This window comes from Plodia interpunctella, chromosome 18 (assembly GCF_027563975.2).
Source record: "Plodia interpunctella isolate USDA-ARS_2022_Savannah chromosome 18, ilPloInte3.2, whole genome shotgun sequence".
NCBI classification, from domain to species: Eukaryota; Metazoa; Arthropoda; class Insecta; order Lepidoptera; family Pyralidae; genus Plodia; species Plodia interpunctella.
In genome coordinates, this window is record NC_071311.1 from 8,238,250 (window position 1) to 8,256,931 (window position 18,682).

Below are 18,682 nucleotides of genomic sequence, written 5' to 3' on the forward strand. Positions count from 1 at the left end.
TAGTTTAAACAGTCGGTAAAACAGTATGCATATAGACATATTTTTATTAAGGTTTGAAACAATGTTTTTGTCCAATCGACTATAGAGATAGATCGACATTAATGTGGTTTAACTTTCTCATATTGTCTATAAATTACACCTAGGCAACAAGGCAGACTGAATTTAGAAACTTAAATCCTCACCGCAACTCGGAAATCTACCTGGGTTACAGAGTTGCGGTGGGCTTTTAAGCTAGTGGAATATTAAGGAATAGTTGGTCGATAAGTTCAGAAAGGAAATCGTATGTATAATAAAATTGACGACCTCGGTGGCGCAGTGGTAAAGTTCTTGCCACTGAACCGAGAGGTCCCGGGTTCGATCACCGGTCGGGTCATGATGGAAAATGATCTTTTCTGATTGGCCCCGGTCTTGGATGTTTATCTAAATTATGTATTGTTATAAAATATAGTATTATGACCCATGATGGAAAATTATCTTTTTCTGATTGTTGATGTGTGATTTGTCCTTATATATAAAAAAAATTACAATGAACAATAAGGGAAAGCTAACAAGCATAGTATTGGAACAGCTCTAAATTTCCAGTTAGACACAATAATCTCCCGCTCTCTCTTATAGTTTGCAGCGCACATGATAGAGGACTTTTTTTTCTTGCGCCACATTCCGCTCGCTCGATATGTCCAGCAATAATAATTACAATAAACTTCCATCATGCGCCAGTATTTAGACCTAAGTTCTTGGGAAATAAAATTGAACTGTTTAACTGTGACATAAATCATTTAAATCCTAAAGATATATATAGATTCGCTTCTAAGCTAGTACAGATAAGTTAATTTGTTGACGTAATTAAACTCATCTATAATTTGACAGTTGTCTATGTCACAGATATAACTCTCTTTTCTAGCTTCGGCCATTACACTATATATTTTGTGCTCTATTAAAATCTTAATAAATTTCGGTTCATCCTGTGGCTTCTTTTTATTTTCATCCATAACTCTTCACAATTTTCACGCAATCGCAGTTTCATTACATCAGTTTTCTTTTTTATGAGATTTACTTAAGATAGGTAATTGCTGAATTTACAGATATTTCACAATCGAAAAAGGTCAATTGAGCCCATCGATCGATCTGTTATGATTGTGATTTTTTCTTAAAACCTACGGAAAGAGACAAGTTTATGAGCGAAAGTTATTGAGCTGGTTACTTCTCCTTCAATGACATCAGAAGATACACAGACAAAATCAAAATCAAATCATTTATTCAGAAATTGGGCCTTCACAGGCACTTTTTCACGTCGTGTTCTAAATTAAATTTATGTATAATTTTTTATCAGTAATATAACAATGTAAGTACACAATAAAGTACATGGTCAAAAGGTATACTGAAACATATTATGATTGTGCTGATGAAAGATGAATGATATATGAATAATTAACCAAACAAATAATAAAAAGATCGAGCTGACTAGTTCCCCCCGGCAGCACCCGTTCACGAGTTGACGCGTGAGTCAGCCATCGCGAGAGGGAACCTCCCGACCCGATCCACGACTAGCGTTGTTTAGCAAAAAATGTACGTACATAACAAAAGAACAAAAGAAAGCTCATTTTACGGAACTCGTGAGTTCCATAAAATTAACTTACTGAGAGTATGCGAATCAAATTAACACTTGACAAGTTTAGGGTCCCGTAACCGAAGGTTAAATTGGTACCTTAATACTAATACTCTGTTGTCCACACGTCTGTCTTCCAGGCTGTATTTAATGATCTGTAACAGACAGTTGAAATATTCATAGAAGATATATAAAAAAACGGTCAAATAAAGAGGGAATTATACAACAAACGTGATATTTTAGCATGTTTTTTGGACAACGGAATCCTGCGTGCGCGAGTCCGACTCACACTAAAATGTTTTTTTTTTTAATCGTGATTCTACAATACAATCTAATTTTCCTTAATGTTAACGCGACCTATATACCGTGTAAGATTTGAGTTTAAGTGAATTACGGCTTTAGGAATGTAGGTCAGATCGTGCCTTAGATTGAGACAATGAAATTAAAATTGGCCCTTGTAGCGACTTGTTTTGTCTTTTTTGGCACAGACTGTCATTAATCTTGGATGTTGCTGGCTGGATATTACACAATTTTAATTTTTAAATTTCGAAAATAATTTTGTTTCTTTTTTTAATCCCCGACGACTGAAGGACAGGAAGTTTAATGTCTTTATATATATTCGTGGCATCGTAGCAGCCAAACGGCTGAACCGATTTTGATCTAGTTTGTATTATTTGAAAGAGAATTTGACCGAGAGTTTTCTTAGCTACGTTTGGAAAATGTGCGTTCAGCCGTTTGAAAACTGTCAGCTCTTTTCTAGCGGAAGATTCAAAAACTTCGGAGTCGAGGATTTCCTAAATTTTTTATTTAGTTTTCATTATATAAATGAAGTAAGTATTAAATCTCGCAACTTCGGTAGTACATTTTAGTGTATCATCATCATCATCTGCAGCCCTCCGTGACCCACTGCTGGGTTAGGCCTCCTTCCGTCTCCGCCAACCATCTCTGTCCTGGGCCATCCCTATCCAGTTGTTGCCAGCAATTTCCTTGACGTCGTCGACCCATCTAGCTGCCGGATGTCCTACGCTCCGTTTTCCAGTTCTGGGGTACCACTCAGTTACAAGTTTACTCCACCTTCCATCATTCCTTCTAGCCAGGTGCCCAGCCCAATTCCATTTTAATGTCGCGACTCTGGAGATCACGTCTTGAACTTTCGTTCGACGACGTATCTCCAGGTTGCGAACTCGATCTTGTAATTTGAACGGAAGGGAAGGGATTTTAGTTTAGCTTTGGTACTATTTGTTTATTCAAAAACTTTATTGAACAAAATCACAAAATGTATGTACAATTGGTGCTGCACTTGACGCCATACGATAGTACGTTTCGAAAATAAATATAGCTACATTTTAACTAGTAGTACTAGTAGAAGTACGGTTCTCGCAGCCACCGCATGCGCACGTTTCTATGAGCCATTCCGAGCAAAACCAGTGATCTAGACCTCTCTCTTACGACCCTTAACACCGTGTCACCGTGTCTACGGTCGCTGGACGCAGACGTACCAACAAGACCAATCCACAAGACCTCCGGCCTACGGCGCTTAACCCGGGCGCTCAGTGTCTCGCACGAATGGTTTCTACATTTACAAAGAAGTGGACACTCTGTAGCTCCTTCTCGCACCTATGCTATTCTAAGTTAAGTGAAGTGAAACAGTGCAAGTGAATGATTTAAAATTAAGCTACCGGCGCTTGCGATTATATCACAGAAGAAATCATACCAAATAATTATAAACCTGTTCATTATATCACAATAATAATACTGTTGCCTATTATAGCTAAGTAATAACAAAAAGTTTAATAATTTATAGCCTGGCCAGAGTTTCGAAGCAAAATATTAATTACAACAAAAGGATTACTTGCAACTTATATCTATCCAGTCCAGAAAGGTGAATCAGCTGTGTGCCTACGCATTTTCATTTTCTACTATTTGCTCAGCCTATCTTTTTCATTTGACTACGGCGCCGTAAAGCGGTTGATACTAACGATTCCCGAAAATAAAGCTTTTCCATGCCATTAAAGCGTACTCCACCAACAACACCAAATATGTCAAAATCAGACACTGATTTGTCAATCCCTCGCACCGAAATAAGTTCTGAGGACCTCCTTCACAATATTACCACACGACATAAAAGGCCGCGTCAGGGCTCCTCATCACCTACCCAAGTGAATCAATTTAGCAGTGATTTGAGGGAAATGATGGAGGCACTCCACACATCATCTATTAATCAACAAAAAATGATGAATAAACTAATAGAAGAGGTCGCTGAGATCAAAAAACAAAATATTAAAATCCAAAAATCTAACGTGCAAATTGAAAATACCTTGGAAAGCCTAAAAAATAGTAATGAAAATATGTTGAAAAGAATACAGCTTCTTGAAAAAGAGCGCTTTGATCAACAAAACTATATAGTCAGCCTAGAGAAGAAAATAGAGAACATGCAGCAGACTTCTCGTCCATCCAATGTTGAAATACGAAATGTTCCAGCGGTCCAGGAAGAATCGTTTACGGACCTGACGGCCCACCTACAAAATATAGGACAAGCACTACATGTGGAAATCCAACCCTCGGATATACGTGACACTTACCGCATAGGAAAGAATAAAATAATCGTTGCCGAATTTCAATCTGTTCACCTGAAGAATAAAGTTCTGGCAGCGGCACGCAAATATAATAAAGATCACAGTGGAGACCAACGACTCAACACTTCCAATATTGGCCTTGCAGGGGACCCCACCCCCATATACATATCCGAGTACCTTGCAGGAAGCAACAGGAAGCTGTTCTACGAGGCCCGAGAATACGCTAAAGCCAACAATTACAAGTTTTGCTGGACCGGAAACGGAAATATTTACATGAAGAAGGATGAGCAATCGAAAGCGATTCGCGTAGACTCTGAAATCACGCTGAACTCTCTCCTAACAAAACAATGACTATATGTCAGTACAAACCATTTGTCTGTATTATTTGAGCCTTTTATTATGAAAATTTCTTACAATATGTGTTTTTGCATTTACTTAGCCTATCCTTATTTACAAATTTATCTGTTTAATAACATTTGCTGGGAATATAAAAGTTTCATATTATATAATCTACATACATCACTTATATCACACAAACCATATACATATATTATAACACTTACACTTAATTCGTTATACACAACACAAAATATGAATACGTATCTTGATAAGCATAATTGTCTATACTTAATGACCTTCTTTTTGTGGTACAGTGCGCAATTCCAACTCTATTTAAAAAATAATAATACAATAAATTTATTATTAAAAATAATATGACAGATATCAGCTCTTATTTCAATGAGTTGGAGGCGCTTAATGTATCACAAAGTTATTTATGTGCACCGGATCAATGTTTCAAATATATAAATTGTAATAAAAAATCTCTGACTGTTATTCATTTGAATATTTGTAGCATAAACTGCAACTTTGACCAATTCCAAACACTTCTTTCAACTTTAAACATACAATGTGATATTATCATCTTAACAGAATGTTGGTTATCAGTTACGCCATATCTCCCTAAATTGAATAACTTTACATCATATCAAACGATAGATGATGGCAATCAAAATGCAGGCGTCGTTATATACATTAGAAACACCTTGGATTGTAATGTCTTCGAACCTAAAATTATAAAGGAAGCTGATTGTCTAGTTTGTACACTTGGAGCGGAGTTCGCTTTCATAGCTGTCTATAGATCACCATCATATAAAAACACAGACATATTCTTAAATTCTATCAATGATCTTCTATTGACCCTAAAATCCTATAAAACAGTTGGTTTAATAGGAGATCTTAATATAGATATACACACTTGTGACAGCGATAACCGTTCTGACAATTACCTCAACCTGATGGCAGCACACGGTTTGCTTCCGACGTATACCTATCCCACTCGACTGCAAAAATGTATTGATCATATTTTATTAAAAACTGATAAAAATTCCACTGCAATAGTTCTCGAATCTTCTATCACCGATCACTATCCAACATTGCTGTCGCTTCAGTTGACACGAGAAAAATCTGTTAAATCCATAACAAGTACTAAAATAAACTATGAACAAATAAAAATTGACCTAGCTTCTTTTGATTTTTCGCAAATAAAACAGCTTCAAAACGTAAATTCTGCTACAGATCTTTTGGTTTCATCAGTCAGTGATATAATAAACAAAAACACCGTTAGGTACACACCCCCCCGTAGTAAGAGAAATCTGAAGCCTTGGATTACGCCAGGCCTTCTACGCTGCATACGAAATCGAGACCGAATGCATAAACAATTAAAAAAACAACACAATAACGTCACGCTTGCGATTACTTATTCAAGATACAGAAATTATATCAATAAACTTTTGAAGAAATTGAAGAAAGAATACAATAGGCAGGCTCTAATGAGGACGAAAAATGATCCCAAATTAAAATGGAAGGCGATCAAAGAAATCACAAATATTGCACCATCACGCGTTAGTTCTAAAGCCCTCCTAAAGTCTACACATGATCCTACCAAATCTGTGAATGAGGTTAATAACTACTTTGTAAATGTTGGGAGAAACTTAGCTAATACAATAGGGCAAACTAATAAAACTTCATTTGTACCTCCCACAGCACCAGTTTCATCCCCTCGAAACTCCTTTGCTCTTTTTAATGTCACTAATGACGAAATTAATGACCACATAATGAATTTAAGAAGAGATTGCGCTACTGGGTGGGACAACATTTCATCCCGTATTCTGCAATCATCACGTGAAATTTTTGTCCCATTACTAAGACATATCTTTCAACTATCACTCACAAGTGGAGTTTTCCCAGATGCATTTAAGAAAGCCATCATTCATCCAATTTATAAGGGTGGTGATGGAGACGATGTCACCAACTATCGTCCGATATCTGTACTTACTGCAATGTCAAAATTATTGGAAAAAATTATTAATTCTCGGCTACTCAGATACCTTAATGCTAATAATATAATCTCAAATAATCAGTATGGTTTCAGAGCGGGTAGATCGACGGAGGATGCAGTATCTGCACTGGTTGATGACATAGTTGACTGCTTTGAAAAACAGAGAAAAGGACTAGGATTATTCCTAGATCTATCAAAAGCCTTCGACACCGTCTCTATCCCCAAACTTCTTTTAAAGTTGGAGGCTGTCGGTATCCGTGGTGTGGCTTTGGATCTTTTTAGAAGTTACCTGTCTAATCGGACACAAAAAGTAAAAATTGAAGAATACACAAGTGAAGAGGAGTACATAACAACTGGAGTCCCGCAGGGAAGTGTCCTTGGCCCCACACTTTTCATTATATATATCAATGATTTGTGCAAACTAACAATTCCTTTTTGTAACATATATACTTATGCTGATGACACAGCTTTATTAGTATCCGGTCGCTCATGGGAAGAAGCCCAAATACATGCAGAATCAGCCTTGGCCGTTGTTATGTCTTGGTTATCTGATAACCTACTCTCGCTTAATTTATCAAAAACTAATTGTTTGCCATTTGGACTTAATTCGACAACACTTCCTTCACATCACAATTTTGTAATCAAAGCCCATATATGCCAAAACCTGACCCCGAATTGCACTTGTTCAGTTATCCCCCAAGTAACTAACGTCAAATATCTTGGTATTATTCTAGACCAAAAATTAAAATGGCTACTACAAATTAAGTCGCTTATTTCTCGCGTGCGGAAAATGATATTTGTCTTTAAAAATCTTAGAAACGTGGCGGATTCTGATACACTGAAAAATACCTATTTTGCCCTATGTCAGTCTATTCTAATGTATGGTGTTCGGGTCTGGGGGTCAGCAGCAAAAACAAACTTACTGCCATTGGAAAGGGCACAGAGGGCTGTCCTTAAAGTGATGACACGTAAACCATACCGTTACCCAACCTCTCAGCTTTACACCGACGTAAAAGTGTTGGCAGTGAGGCAGCTCTTTGTGTTACAGACGGTACTTAAAAAACACTCTCTGCTAAAGTTTGACCCAAACCTCAACGCTAACCGACGACGACATCTTCAGTATAAGGTTTGCATAATACCACAACACAGAACATCAACAGCAGCCAGAAACTTCAGTGTATTAGGCGCAAAACTTTATAATAAATTAAACAAAGAAAGCAATATTTACTCATGCTCAAAATTTGTTTGCAAAAAACGTGTGCAAAAATTTCTACATTCATTAAATTACGACGAAACCGAAAACCTGTTACTCTAACTGTCTTCCATTCTGTATCCGAATCCTGCTTTCAATTTCCTAACAAACACACATTTATTTTCACACAACCCACACACACACACAAACACATACACACTTCACACATGCCACCTTTTGTACCCAGCAAATCAATTTAGTTAAGTTCCTAGCTAAGGTTTCATTTCTTTAGTAACTTTTAAATAAGGTTTCCCAAAAATAACAGACTAGTCTAGTTTGGGAAACCTAGATCATTACTCTGTTCTTATTGCCATAAGCACTAAACTCTATAAATTTCCCTACCACCCCGGGGCAACGGTCTCTGAGATACAGACTAACGTCTAGTTCAGAGATTGATTGTGTCTGGTTGGAGCAGGGGACTTTATAATACAATTATATAAACATGTACTTACTCCCTTTGTGTACTATGTAATGTGTTCTATGTCATAATGGCTAAATAAAGAATTTATTATTATTATTATTATTAACTATACTTAACTAACTTGTATGCGAAATTCTATGAAGTATGGTTGAGCACGTAAAACGTGAAGGGGTAACAAACAAACTTACTCTCGCATTTGTAATAATAGAAATGTATAACAAGCTATAACCCGCGGCTTCGTCCGCTGCAAAATGTCTAATAATTGTGCTGAACATGCCCAATTAGTTCCGAAAAGTACATACATAGACCAGTTACAATTTTATTATATATATTAGACTAGAATATATATATACTGGAATAATATATATTAGAAGAGCGACCCGTCTTGGCTTGCGAAAAAAACCTGAACGTTTCGCCTATCTCTGTGCGAAATTTCATCAAAATCGGTCCAGTACTTTTTGAGATTATTCATTACAAATGTAAACACAATATTTTCTTTACATAATATTTGCATGGATACAAGAAGATATAAGTTTCACTTTCATAAAAGAAACCAGAACATATTTTTGGGTTAATCGAACTCACAAGCGGCCTACGTCGTAGAGCCTCTACAATGTGGCTACGGCGTAGACGTCTACGCTCCTGAACTCACGCCTACTGCTTCGAATATACAGATAAACAATTAATATAATAAATAGAAAATAGTATATTAACAAATTATACATGTTTATATAATAATATAATATAAAGTAATACTAGGTAATTATAAAACAGTTCTCTACCGCGTCTGTCTTATCTGTTCGCGATAAACACAAAAACTTTTACAGATTTTTATACAGTTTTCACCAATACATAGTGGGATTACCGAGGAAGGTTTAAGTGTAATTTACTATGTTTTACCCAAGCGAAGCCGGGACGGGCGTCTGTCTTATCTGTTCGCGATAAACACAAAAACTTTTACAGATTTTTATACAATTTTCACCAATACATAGTGGGATTACTGAGGAAGGTTTAAGTGTAATTTACTATGTTTTACCCAAGCGAAGCCGGGACGGGCAGATAGTTTAATATAAAAACTAGCTCGCGTATTAATTAGCTAATACTAGTATACAATCCTATTTATCTCTGATACTAATGTCTTCCATTAACGTTACTTCACAATTAATCTGAACACTTGATATATGAGAGGAAAAACGATCCAAGGAAAACATTATTATGTTTTATGTATATATGTATAATATGTATATTGATCTTTCGTGTCCCGACGTCAGAACCAAATGATTGCGCTGTCCGATATTTTCGCGTATGTTACGTTTAAACCCCGAAATGCGGCGTTACCTAGGTTTAGCCGGCTAGACATAACCGGTCCCAATCGGTTACAACTAGTCGTCGCCCGCTTATGAAATAAAATTTATTCGTTTTACACAACATTTCATAGGTCACAATTTAAATTTATTTTAAAAGCACCTCAGGTCTTTACAGATTGTATGAACCATTTTTTTAACGATAGACTCAGATAAAAAATTAGTTAATTTAGTAACTTTTATTTGTTCGATTTTGTTTTGTGGGATGATAGCATGCTCTCCATTGAAATTTGCATACCCGTGGACGGTGAAACATGTAGGATTAAGTTCTTCTTTTAACACCACATTGTAATAAAATGAAAACTCATGTTTTTGCAAATAAAATATTTATCTTTGTATTTAAAAGTAATACATATATTAGAATATCAATAGTTTCCTACAATTAGCCAAGTAGCCATGCGAATTAACATAGGTTATTGAATATACATTTCTATCTAGTATAATAACTTAATTTTCTGTATAAGAAGTAATTAACATCCTATCAATTGAAAAAAAAAAGTATTATTAATTTTCTTACACTGACACGTAATAACCGATCGCCTGTTGACTGGAAGAGATACAGATCCTACAGTTCAGTGCATCAATCAAGACTGAATAAAATGATGAAACACTTTATTTGTGTAGGTAACTACCACAGATCATTTAACCTTAAGACCACGCTTAGATAAATATTAGTATTACATCACTTTCCACACCATATCACAGCACAATACGGCATCATTGTTTTCATATTGTTTTTATTTAGGAGCAAACTGGCACAGCCTTCGCTTCGATGCTCGTCGGCGGTATAACCAAAGAAAAGGGGCGGGGCCCGATCTTGTGTAGTGTCACTACATAAGCTTGGCGAATGGATATGCCGGTGATGCGCGGTCTTAAGGTTAAATGGTCTGTGGTAACTATTCAATACTTTATTCCCAAATCATTTTATTGCCTCTCATAATAATGGATGGTGGTTAAGACCGTCTGCCTGTGATCGTAAGGTCCCAAGTTCAAATCATGCCACATGAGTTTGTATACCAATTCGGCTCATTAGTTTTCATCGACTACCACTTGCTTCCATTGAAGGAAAACATGGTGTTGAAAGAAACCAGTACACATGGACAATTTAGTTCACTAGTATGTATGCGACTACTTGTCACTAGATAGGTAGTCGTAAAAGTCATGTCAGATGCCTTCAGGCGACTTAGAATCTGACACCAACATTAGCAATAACACACCTCTATTTTTGGCGAAAGCCCCAGCAGTGGGGGACGTTTAAATTACTGTTGATTAGGATGATGAATAATGTAAAAATTGGTGTTAAAAGAAATTAAACCTCATGTTTTACTGACTGACGAATATCAGAGTAAACAACGTTTGTTTGTAAAATTTTACGCAGCTTCGATATCGTTCAGTATCCAGCACACAAAGTATTAAAATTGGTAACATTTAATATACAAAATATTTATTTTGCTGATCAAATAAATTTTGATTCCATTCGAATTTCTATCTTTCCGGTAATTTTAAATCATTCGTAGTTTTAATCATTCTCCGTACCACTTCATTATTAACTAGCTGATGCCCGCGACTTCGTTCGCGTGGCAGTACAATTTTTGGTAAGGAGTCATCATTTCAGTCAAAAATACTAAATGTACAGACAAAAATATTTTTACTGTTTTATTATGTATAGATAATTGATTTTTTTATTTTGCCATCGTACGGCATATAATCAAATAGTTTTGAAATGATATTATCGTACACATAAGAAAAAGGAAGAGGTTGTCCAGGATAGAGACAGTTGGATTTTAGCAGGGAGTATCTCTGTGACTGCTTGATGAAGAAGGCTAAGACAGGGAATTATGGAGTTAAATAGTGGAAGTCAGTGATCGAAGACATATTTTGGAAGATGGTGCGGTGCAATGATGATAAATAATTATTCGTTCAGGGATTATATCGATGATTGCTTGATGAAGAAGGCTAAGACAGAGAATCGTGGAGTTAGATGATATGTATGTATGATGATAAATAGTCATTCGTTTTTTGATAGTATAGACAGACTGAACAGTAAAATGGTTTGATAAGTCAGAATGCCGAAAACTTAATTGGTGAAGAAAACCTAGCAAAGGGGCTCCAACGTTTAACAGCTAAGAAAGTAACCGAAAATACGCTCATATGGATGATAACATACAATAATTCTTTATTGCACAAATTAATTACAGAGTTTACATAAGTACAAAATGTCAAAGAATCACACAAAGCATGACATCATGATTTTTGAGGTTGGTCTTGAACTGGAATGAATAATTTAATTTTCACAGTTTTGCCAGCTTGCATTGCAAACGGTGTCCATTTTAATGGTACCTTCATAATACATTGGGCGCGTTTTACCGACTTTTATCATTTTGAGTAACTTCCACATCAAAGCGACGTGTTTTATGTTTAACACCTGCTCGGTGAGCACCCTTTTCATAAGCACCAATCTTTTCCCAATAGAATAAGGTGATCTTGCAGAATTCATACTATAGAGCTGTACATTATATAGCTCAAAAGAAATGCTTCGTCATATTCATATTCATATTCATCATGGCTGCGGGTCGTGATCATTACGTGTAATGAGGTCTAAATGAGAGGTCCCGGGTTCGATTCCCGGTCGGGTCATGATGGAAAATGATCTTTTTCTGATTGGCCCGGGTCTTGGATGTTTACCTATATATGTATATGTTATAAAATATAGTATCGTTGAGTTAGTATCCCATAACACAAGTCTCGAACTTACTTTGGGGCTAGCTCAATCTGTGTGATTTGTCCTAATATATTTATCTATAAATTTTTTTTTAATGGTTTCATTACACGTAGTCGTCATTGTTTATGTTTATATACAACGACTTTTTGGCACTATTTAATGGAGTGGTTTGCCATTGCCTTCTCCAATTCTCACAGAAGTTGATAATCAACCAGACTGCAGGTTTCCTCACGATGATTTTCTGGATCAGAAGCAAGTAGTATCTATGAAAACTACTAACACATGAATCAGATTGGTATACAAACTCAGGTAGGATTCGAACAAGACACTTAGGTTCACAAGTCTTAATTCACTGCACTGCTGCATGTCACATATTGCAAATATTGTATAATCTGTGCAAGTGTCCATAGACTGCGGTTACCGCTGCCTGTAATTTAGGTACGTCGCGCGTATTAGCCTGTTCGATTGCTTGCTCAATATAGTATGTTCTACTATGTACCTATTTCTCAGTGAAGCGAACTATAAGCTTGTGTTAAGTCGGTGATCTTGAAACAGGTGCTATTCAAACGCGTGCTCTTTATAGAATTCGTCATCAAAGCGACCTTTTTGAAGAAGTATGACAATTTCCTTCATATTGCTGTTCTGGGAGTAATGAAAGAGCACGCGTCGTTTTTTATATTAGCTGCGTTTTCGTTTGTCTCTATTTGTTGAGCACGCCTAAAGATGAAATGTTACATCAAATACAGGTTTGATAAGTTTATTGTAATACCGTTATATTTCAGGAAAAAACAATGAAAACCATTCATTTAGACGACTTTAGATTATATTGTTCTGGAAAAATTAGTGTAATTAACTTTTTGACTACTTGGCCTCAGCAGAGTGGTCTATCCCTTTCTTATAATACTAAAATTTTTGACGATCTCGGTGGCGCAGTGCTAAAGTGCTTGCCTCTGAACCGACAGGTCCCGGGTTCGATCCCCGGTCGGATAGAAAATGCTATATATCGATATGAAACACAATTTATTCATTTGGGGCGTCAATACTTTCATTTATTAATATGTTCTTGACAAGGAAAGTTTTTAACGAAATATAGACTATGAATATATTATAGATACGCGAAATGTAGCGGTGGTAGTGTAATGGTTAAGACGCCCGCCTCTGGATCGAAAGATCCCAGGTTCGAATCCTACTCGTATCACATGTGTTTGTATACAAATCTGACTCATATGTAGTAATTTTCAACGACCACCACTTGCTTAGGGTGAAGGAAAACATCGTAAGGAAACCTTGCACACTGGTTGTTTATTATTAACTTGTGTGTGAAATGGAGAAGGCAATGGCAAACCACTCCATTAATAATGCCAAGAAAGTTGTTGTGTGTGTTTCATTCCGCGTAGTGACTACGACCCTCAGCCACCCTCATACGACTATGAAGATACACCTGTGATATCTACTTACTTCATTTAATAAAAAAATAGCTACAAACATTTTTAAAAGACTATATATTTTTTAAAATACATTTACGGTAATCAAAAGAATTTTGTAATTAATTTGAACCGTGCGCTATCCGTGAAGAGATAAATTACTCTATGAAAGGAGATTTAGGCGATACGATAATTAGTCGAAATCAAAATAATATTTCATTTGAAAGGATTATGGGTAGGTCGAAAACTTGGGGTTGATTCAAATAAAGGGCGTCGAGCATAAATGTCATTACTACTTTTTACAGTTTTTATTAATAACTAGATGTTGCCCGAGGCTTTGCTCTCGAATTTTGAGATAATATATAGCCTAGTCTTTATTCAGAAATTAGACCTTCACAGGCACTTTTTCTCGTAATTTTTTATATTTATAGTTATTTCTCACAAGCTACAAACTACTGGCATTTCGGAAGACCACTCCTGAGAAGAAATGCCGAAAGAAACTCATTTGAACAGTGAACTATTATTTGTATGTGTGTCACTGCTAATTTTCTCAAAATCTGCACAAGTCCACACATCAAAACAATGCAAATAACATAAATCAACATTGTATATGCGAGCTGATGGCGGCTATTTTCATAGACCATTGAGATTAAGACGTCCACACACTATCCGGTCATCAAAGATGCTTTACGTTGATCTGATTCCATTGAAATAATCAACAAAGTATGGTAGCCTTGTGTCTCTAGAACTGGACCACTCCACTGGATTAAGGGAAAGAAGAGGAATGTATTTTGTATCTAGGTTGTATGTAAGATTTGTCAATATAATTTTTAAGTTTGTAGGGTATCAAAATGGGTTAAGTCGTTTTTGAAATATTCACAATTTTGTAAAAAAAACATATTGTGTTCGTGAGGTCTAAGTTCGCGGCGAACAACTAGTTATTGCACAGGCAAAAAATTATCAAGCGCTTGCCGGATCATGTGTACAGGGCCTTAGTTTAATAGTCAGACAAATGCATTATCATGAATTCTAGAAACGGGTTAGATGCAATGCCCTACAACCGTTTGGGCCGGCTGCCAGTTCATATAAATATCTGATAAAATCATGCTTACTCGCCGAGCAAAAGTGGGGCCATAAAATTACATTTTTTTTAATATTATTAAGTACAAAGCGCCTCGTTCCGACACACCTTCCTGAGTGACATCCTTCGCACGCATATTATACACGGAAAGCTTGCTTTTGAATTACTCTTGTCTGTTAAAAAAACACGCATTAAAATCTGTTGCGTGGTCGTAAAGAATATTAGGATAATGACTGTTATATAATATTTATTTTATCTATGCTAATATAACGTAAAAGAATCAGGATAGACATGCAGACAGCGGGAAGTGACTTTGTTTTACTGTATTGATTTAGGTACGATCTCGATCGTTGTAATATAAAGTTAAAAATTGACATTTGTTTTGCTTTAATGTCCAATAAAGAGTAACTTTTTCCTCAGCTATAGACCTTACACATGAGTTTGTATACCAATCTGACTCTTGTATACTAGTTTTCATATAGTTCACTTGCTTCCGTTGAAGGAAAACATCGTGAGGAAACCTGCACATGGTGGACAGTTTAATTTCATTAGTATGTATGCGACTACCTTCCACCGGTAGTCGTAAAAGTCATGTCAGATGCCTTTAGACGACTTCAGTAAAATCTGACATCAGTGTTAGCAATAAATAATAAATTATTACATAGGGACAAATCACACAGATTTAGATAGCCCCAAAGTAAGTTCGAGACTTGTGTTATGGGAGACTAACTCAACGATACTATATTTTACAAAATATGCGTGACCCAGGTCAATCTGAAAAAGATCATTTTTCATATTGACCTGACCGGGGATCGAACCCGGGACCTTTAGTATAGCAGTCCGGCGTGATGTCCTTTAATACACACTCGAAGAAAAATAATTTGATAGAGGTTATTTCTGAGCTAGTAAGTATTCCATAAATCCTTTTTCGATATTCACAAAATTACAGCAGAAAGCGTTTTTCCAAGCGTTTTCTTTTATTCAAATAAAACTGCGCTCACATAAACTCCGCCAAGTCTCTATAAAGCCGTAGGATCGCTCGTCTGACATTTATAGCGAAGCCATCGATATAAATCTACTCGAATGGCGACAAATAACTCTCGCGGGTACAACGCATAGGTAGACATTGTCTGTGTAAGTTGGAATTTTCAGTGTTATAATGTAACTTGTCTTTACATATAATAATATTATAAAACAAAGTCTTCTACCGCGTCTGTCTGTCTGTTCGCGATAAACTCAAAAATTACTGCACGGATTTTCACGCGGTTTTCAGCAATAGATAACGTGACTCCTGAGGAAGGTTTGTAGGTGTATAATTTACTAGAATTTCATCGTAAAATCTTGGTCATTCGTTAAGAAAAATGATGAAGAGTATGTTTACTAATTTTTAAGCATTTTATCTTGAAAATTGTATTAAATTCCATACAATCTTTCACCCCCCTTTTGAAGGAATTGACGGTTAATTTACAGAATAACTTGAAACACATGTCTTCAAATCCAAATTTTCAAGTGACTAACTTCCAACGGTGTAAAACTTTCATATAAAAGATTTTCACCCTTTCACCCCCTTCGGGGTAGAATTTCCAAGAATCCTCTCTTAGTGCTCATCTACACTCCCCTGGTAACCTACATGCCAAATTTCAGCTTCCTATGTCCACTAGTTTCGGCTGTACGTTGTCTGTCAGTCAGTCAGTCACTCAGTAACGAAAGAGTTTTCGCTTGGGAGAAACCAATCTATATATATAAAACGGGACGGGCCGCTAGTTTGCAATAAACTAAGCCCCGGCTTCGCTCGTGTAAAACGATAATTTATTATATATCTAAACCTTCCTCTTAAATCACTCTATTAAAAACAAAACCCGCATCAAAATCTGTTGTGTAGTTTTTAAGATCTAAGCATACATAAGTTCAGACAGCAGGAAGCGACATTGTTTTTAACCCCTGATGCAAAATGAGGGGTGTTACAAGTTTGACCGCTAAGTGTGTCTGTCTATCTGTCTGCCTGTGTACGTGGCACCGTAGCTCATCAACGGGTGAACCGATTTGGATGCGTTTTTTTTTTTATTCGATAGCTAATTCTTATATATGTTCGATCAAAATCGGTTCTGCCGTTCAAAAGTTATATCACAATTTAAAATTTTTAGGTAGGTAATTACATACCTAATAATTTCTTTTATAAATCCCAAAAATCGTCAGGAATATTTTTTAATCGCTAACTTGAAAATTTCGCTAGTTTAATGACTCTAAAATATATGTAACCTACTTTGATAATCTGAGCATAAAATCTTTTTCACTCTTTAGCACACTTTAATAGTGATAACTTTGTAAGCGTGATATGCTTTTAACGCAGTGTTTAACTCAAGTTGTATTTAAGTGTTTCTTATAAAAGCATGCATTTTTGTTCACATCTCTCTCTCTTTCATCTTCGCTTGGTTTCATTCGGGGGTGTGGTGCCGCAAAGCCGATGCCGACGCATCGACATAGTATGTAGTAGTATAAAACAAAGGTTGTTTTTGAGATTAGAAAAAAAGAAACTGTAGCCAATTATGATGAGTTGCCGCTTTTTTTGACGTCGATTTTAACAGCTGACGTTTAGACAAAATGGCGTAGTTACTTTGCGTTTTTCTGCGCACGCTAAATTTAATGTCAAAGTCGACGGTGCAACCCACCGTTAGAGACTTGCTGTTATTTCAACAATTTATAAGAAAAAAGACACAAATGAACCAAAAAAAGGATTTTAAATACAATTAAACATATCACCGTGTGTGTGCATATAACTGTAAATTCATTTAATATAAAATGTTGTTGATATTGACCGGTATTTTCCTTTACTATTACAATATTTTCACACGAAAAACTTGATCCACATCAATTTTTGTAAAGCACTAAAAACAATACCAATGAATTTTGAGTCCATTTTACGCGTCTGACATTGATGTAGTGTTTAAAAACATAACAGACTATTCTCGCAGCTTGTTATGAGTAAACAGTATAGTATTTCGACCTGTCTTTACATGTATCTATTCAATTATAGAATAGTTAAAATTCCAAACTACTCACAAATAGTTTATTCTTCTGTATTTTTACCATGTCCAAGTTAATTAAATATAAATATGAATATATGAGGACAAATCACACAGATTGAGCTAGCCCCAAAGTAAGTCCGAGACTTGTGTTATGGGATACTAACTCAACGATAATATATTTTATAACAAATACATATATAGATAAACATCCAAGACCCGGGCCAATCAGAAAAAGATCATTTTCCATCATGACCCGACCGGGGATCGAACCCGGGACCTCTCGGGGTTCAGTGGCAAGAACCTTACCACTGCGCCACCGAGGTCATCAATTTATCCTATAATATTGTTTTATAAGGTTATTTTTAGTTTGCGTTGCAGCGTCAACTTTAACGTGCGGAGAAAAACGCAAAATACGTCATTTTATCTAAACGTCAGCGTTACGCCGGTTAAAATCAACGTCAAATTTGAAAGTCAATCTGACAGACTAATGCTGAGTTGCAGATTGATTTCAACCCTCGACGATCAATAACAGCTCAATATTGTCTTAACATTCATGAATTTACATTTAATAGTTACGAAACCTTTACGTTACCTTTTTAGTTACGAAACCGAAATACGACTTATTGAGTTATAAAACGGTATTATAACAGGTTAATAAGGGTTAGTAATAAATTGAGATTTGCGCAAGCCCTTTACAAGTTCCCGTTAAAGTATTTAACTTTTCATTAGTATCGAGCCTTCGAGTTCCGCTTGGCCACACAGTTCTCATTGCGGGTTTAGTCCTTTTGTCACTTTACAAATATATATTGATGTTTATAATTCAATCTTTGTCATTTATTTGTTTATTTTTTTTTTACGACCTCGGTGATGCA

At 36.0% G+C, this 18,682-nt stretch overlaps 2 protein-coding genes across 2 annotated transcripts in view; both read left to right on the plus strand.

Moving 5' to 3' along the window:
- The window catches only part of LOC128677898 (uncharacterized), a 111,318-nt gene that overhangs the window by 38,090 nt on the left and 54,546 nt on the right, over positions 1-18,682 (plus strand). The window lies entirely within an intron of this gene.
- Positions 3,796-4,533, plus strand: LOC128677897 (uncharacterized). Its single transcript, XM_053759062.1, has one exon. The coding sequence runs from the start codon at positions 3,796-3,798 to the stop codon at positions 4,531-4,533; it is 738 nt and encodes a 245-aa protein (XP_053615037.1).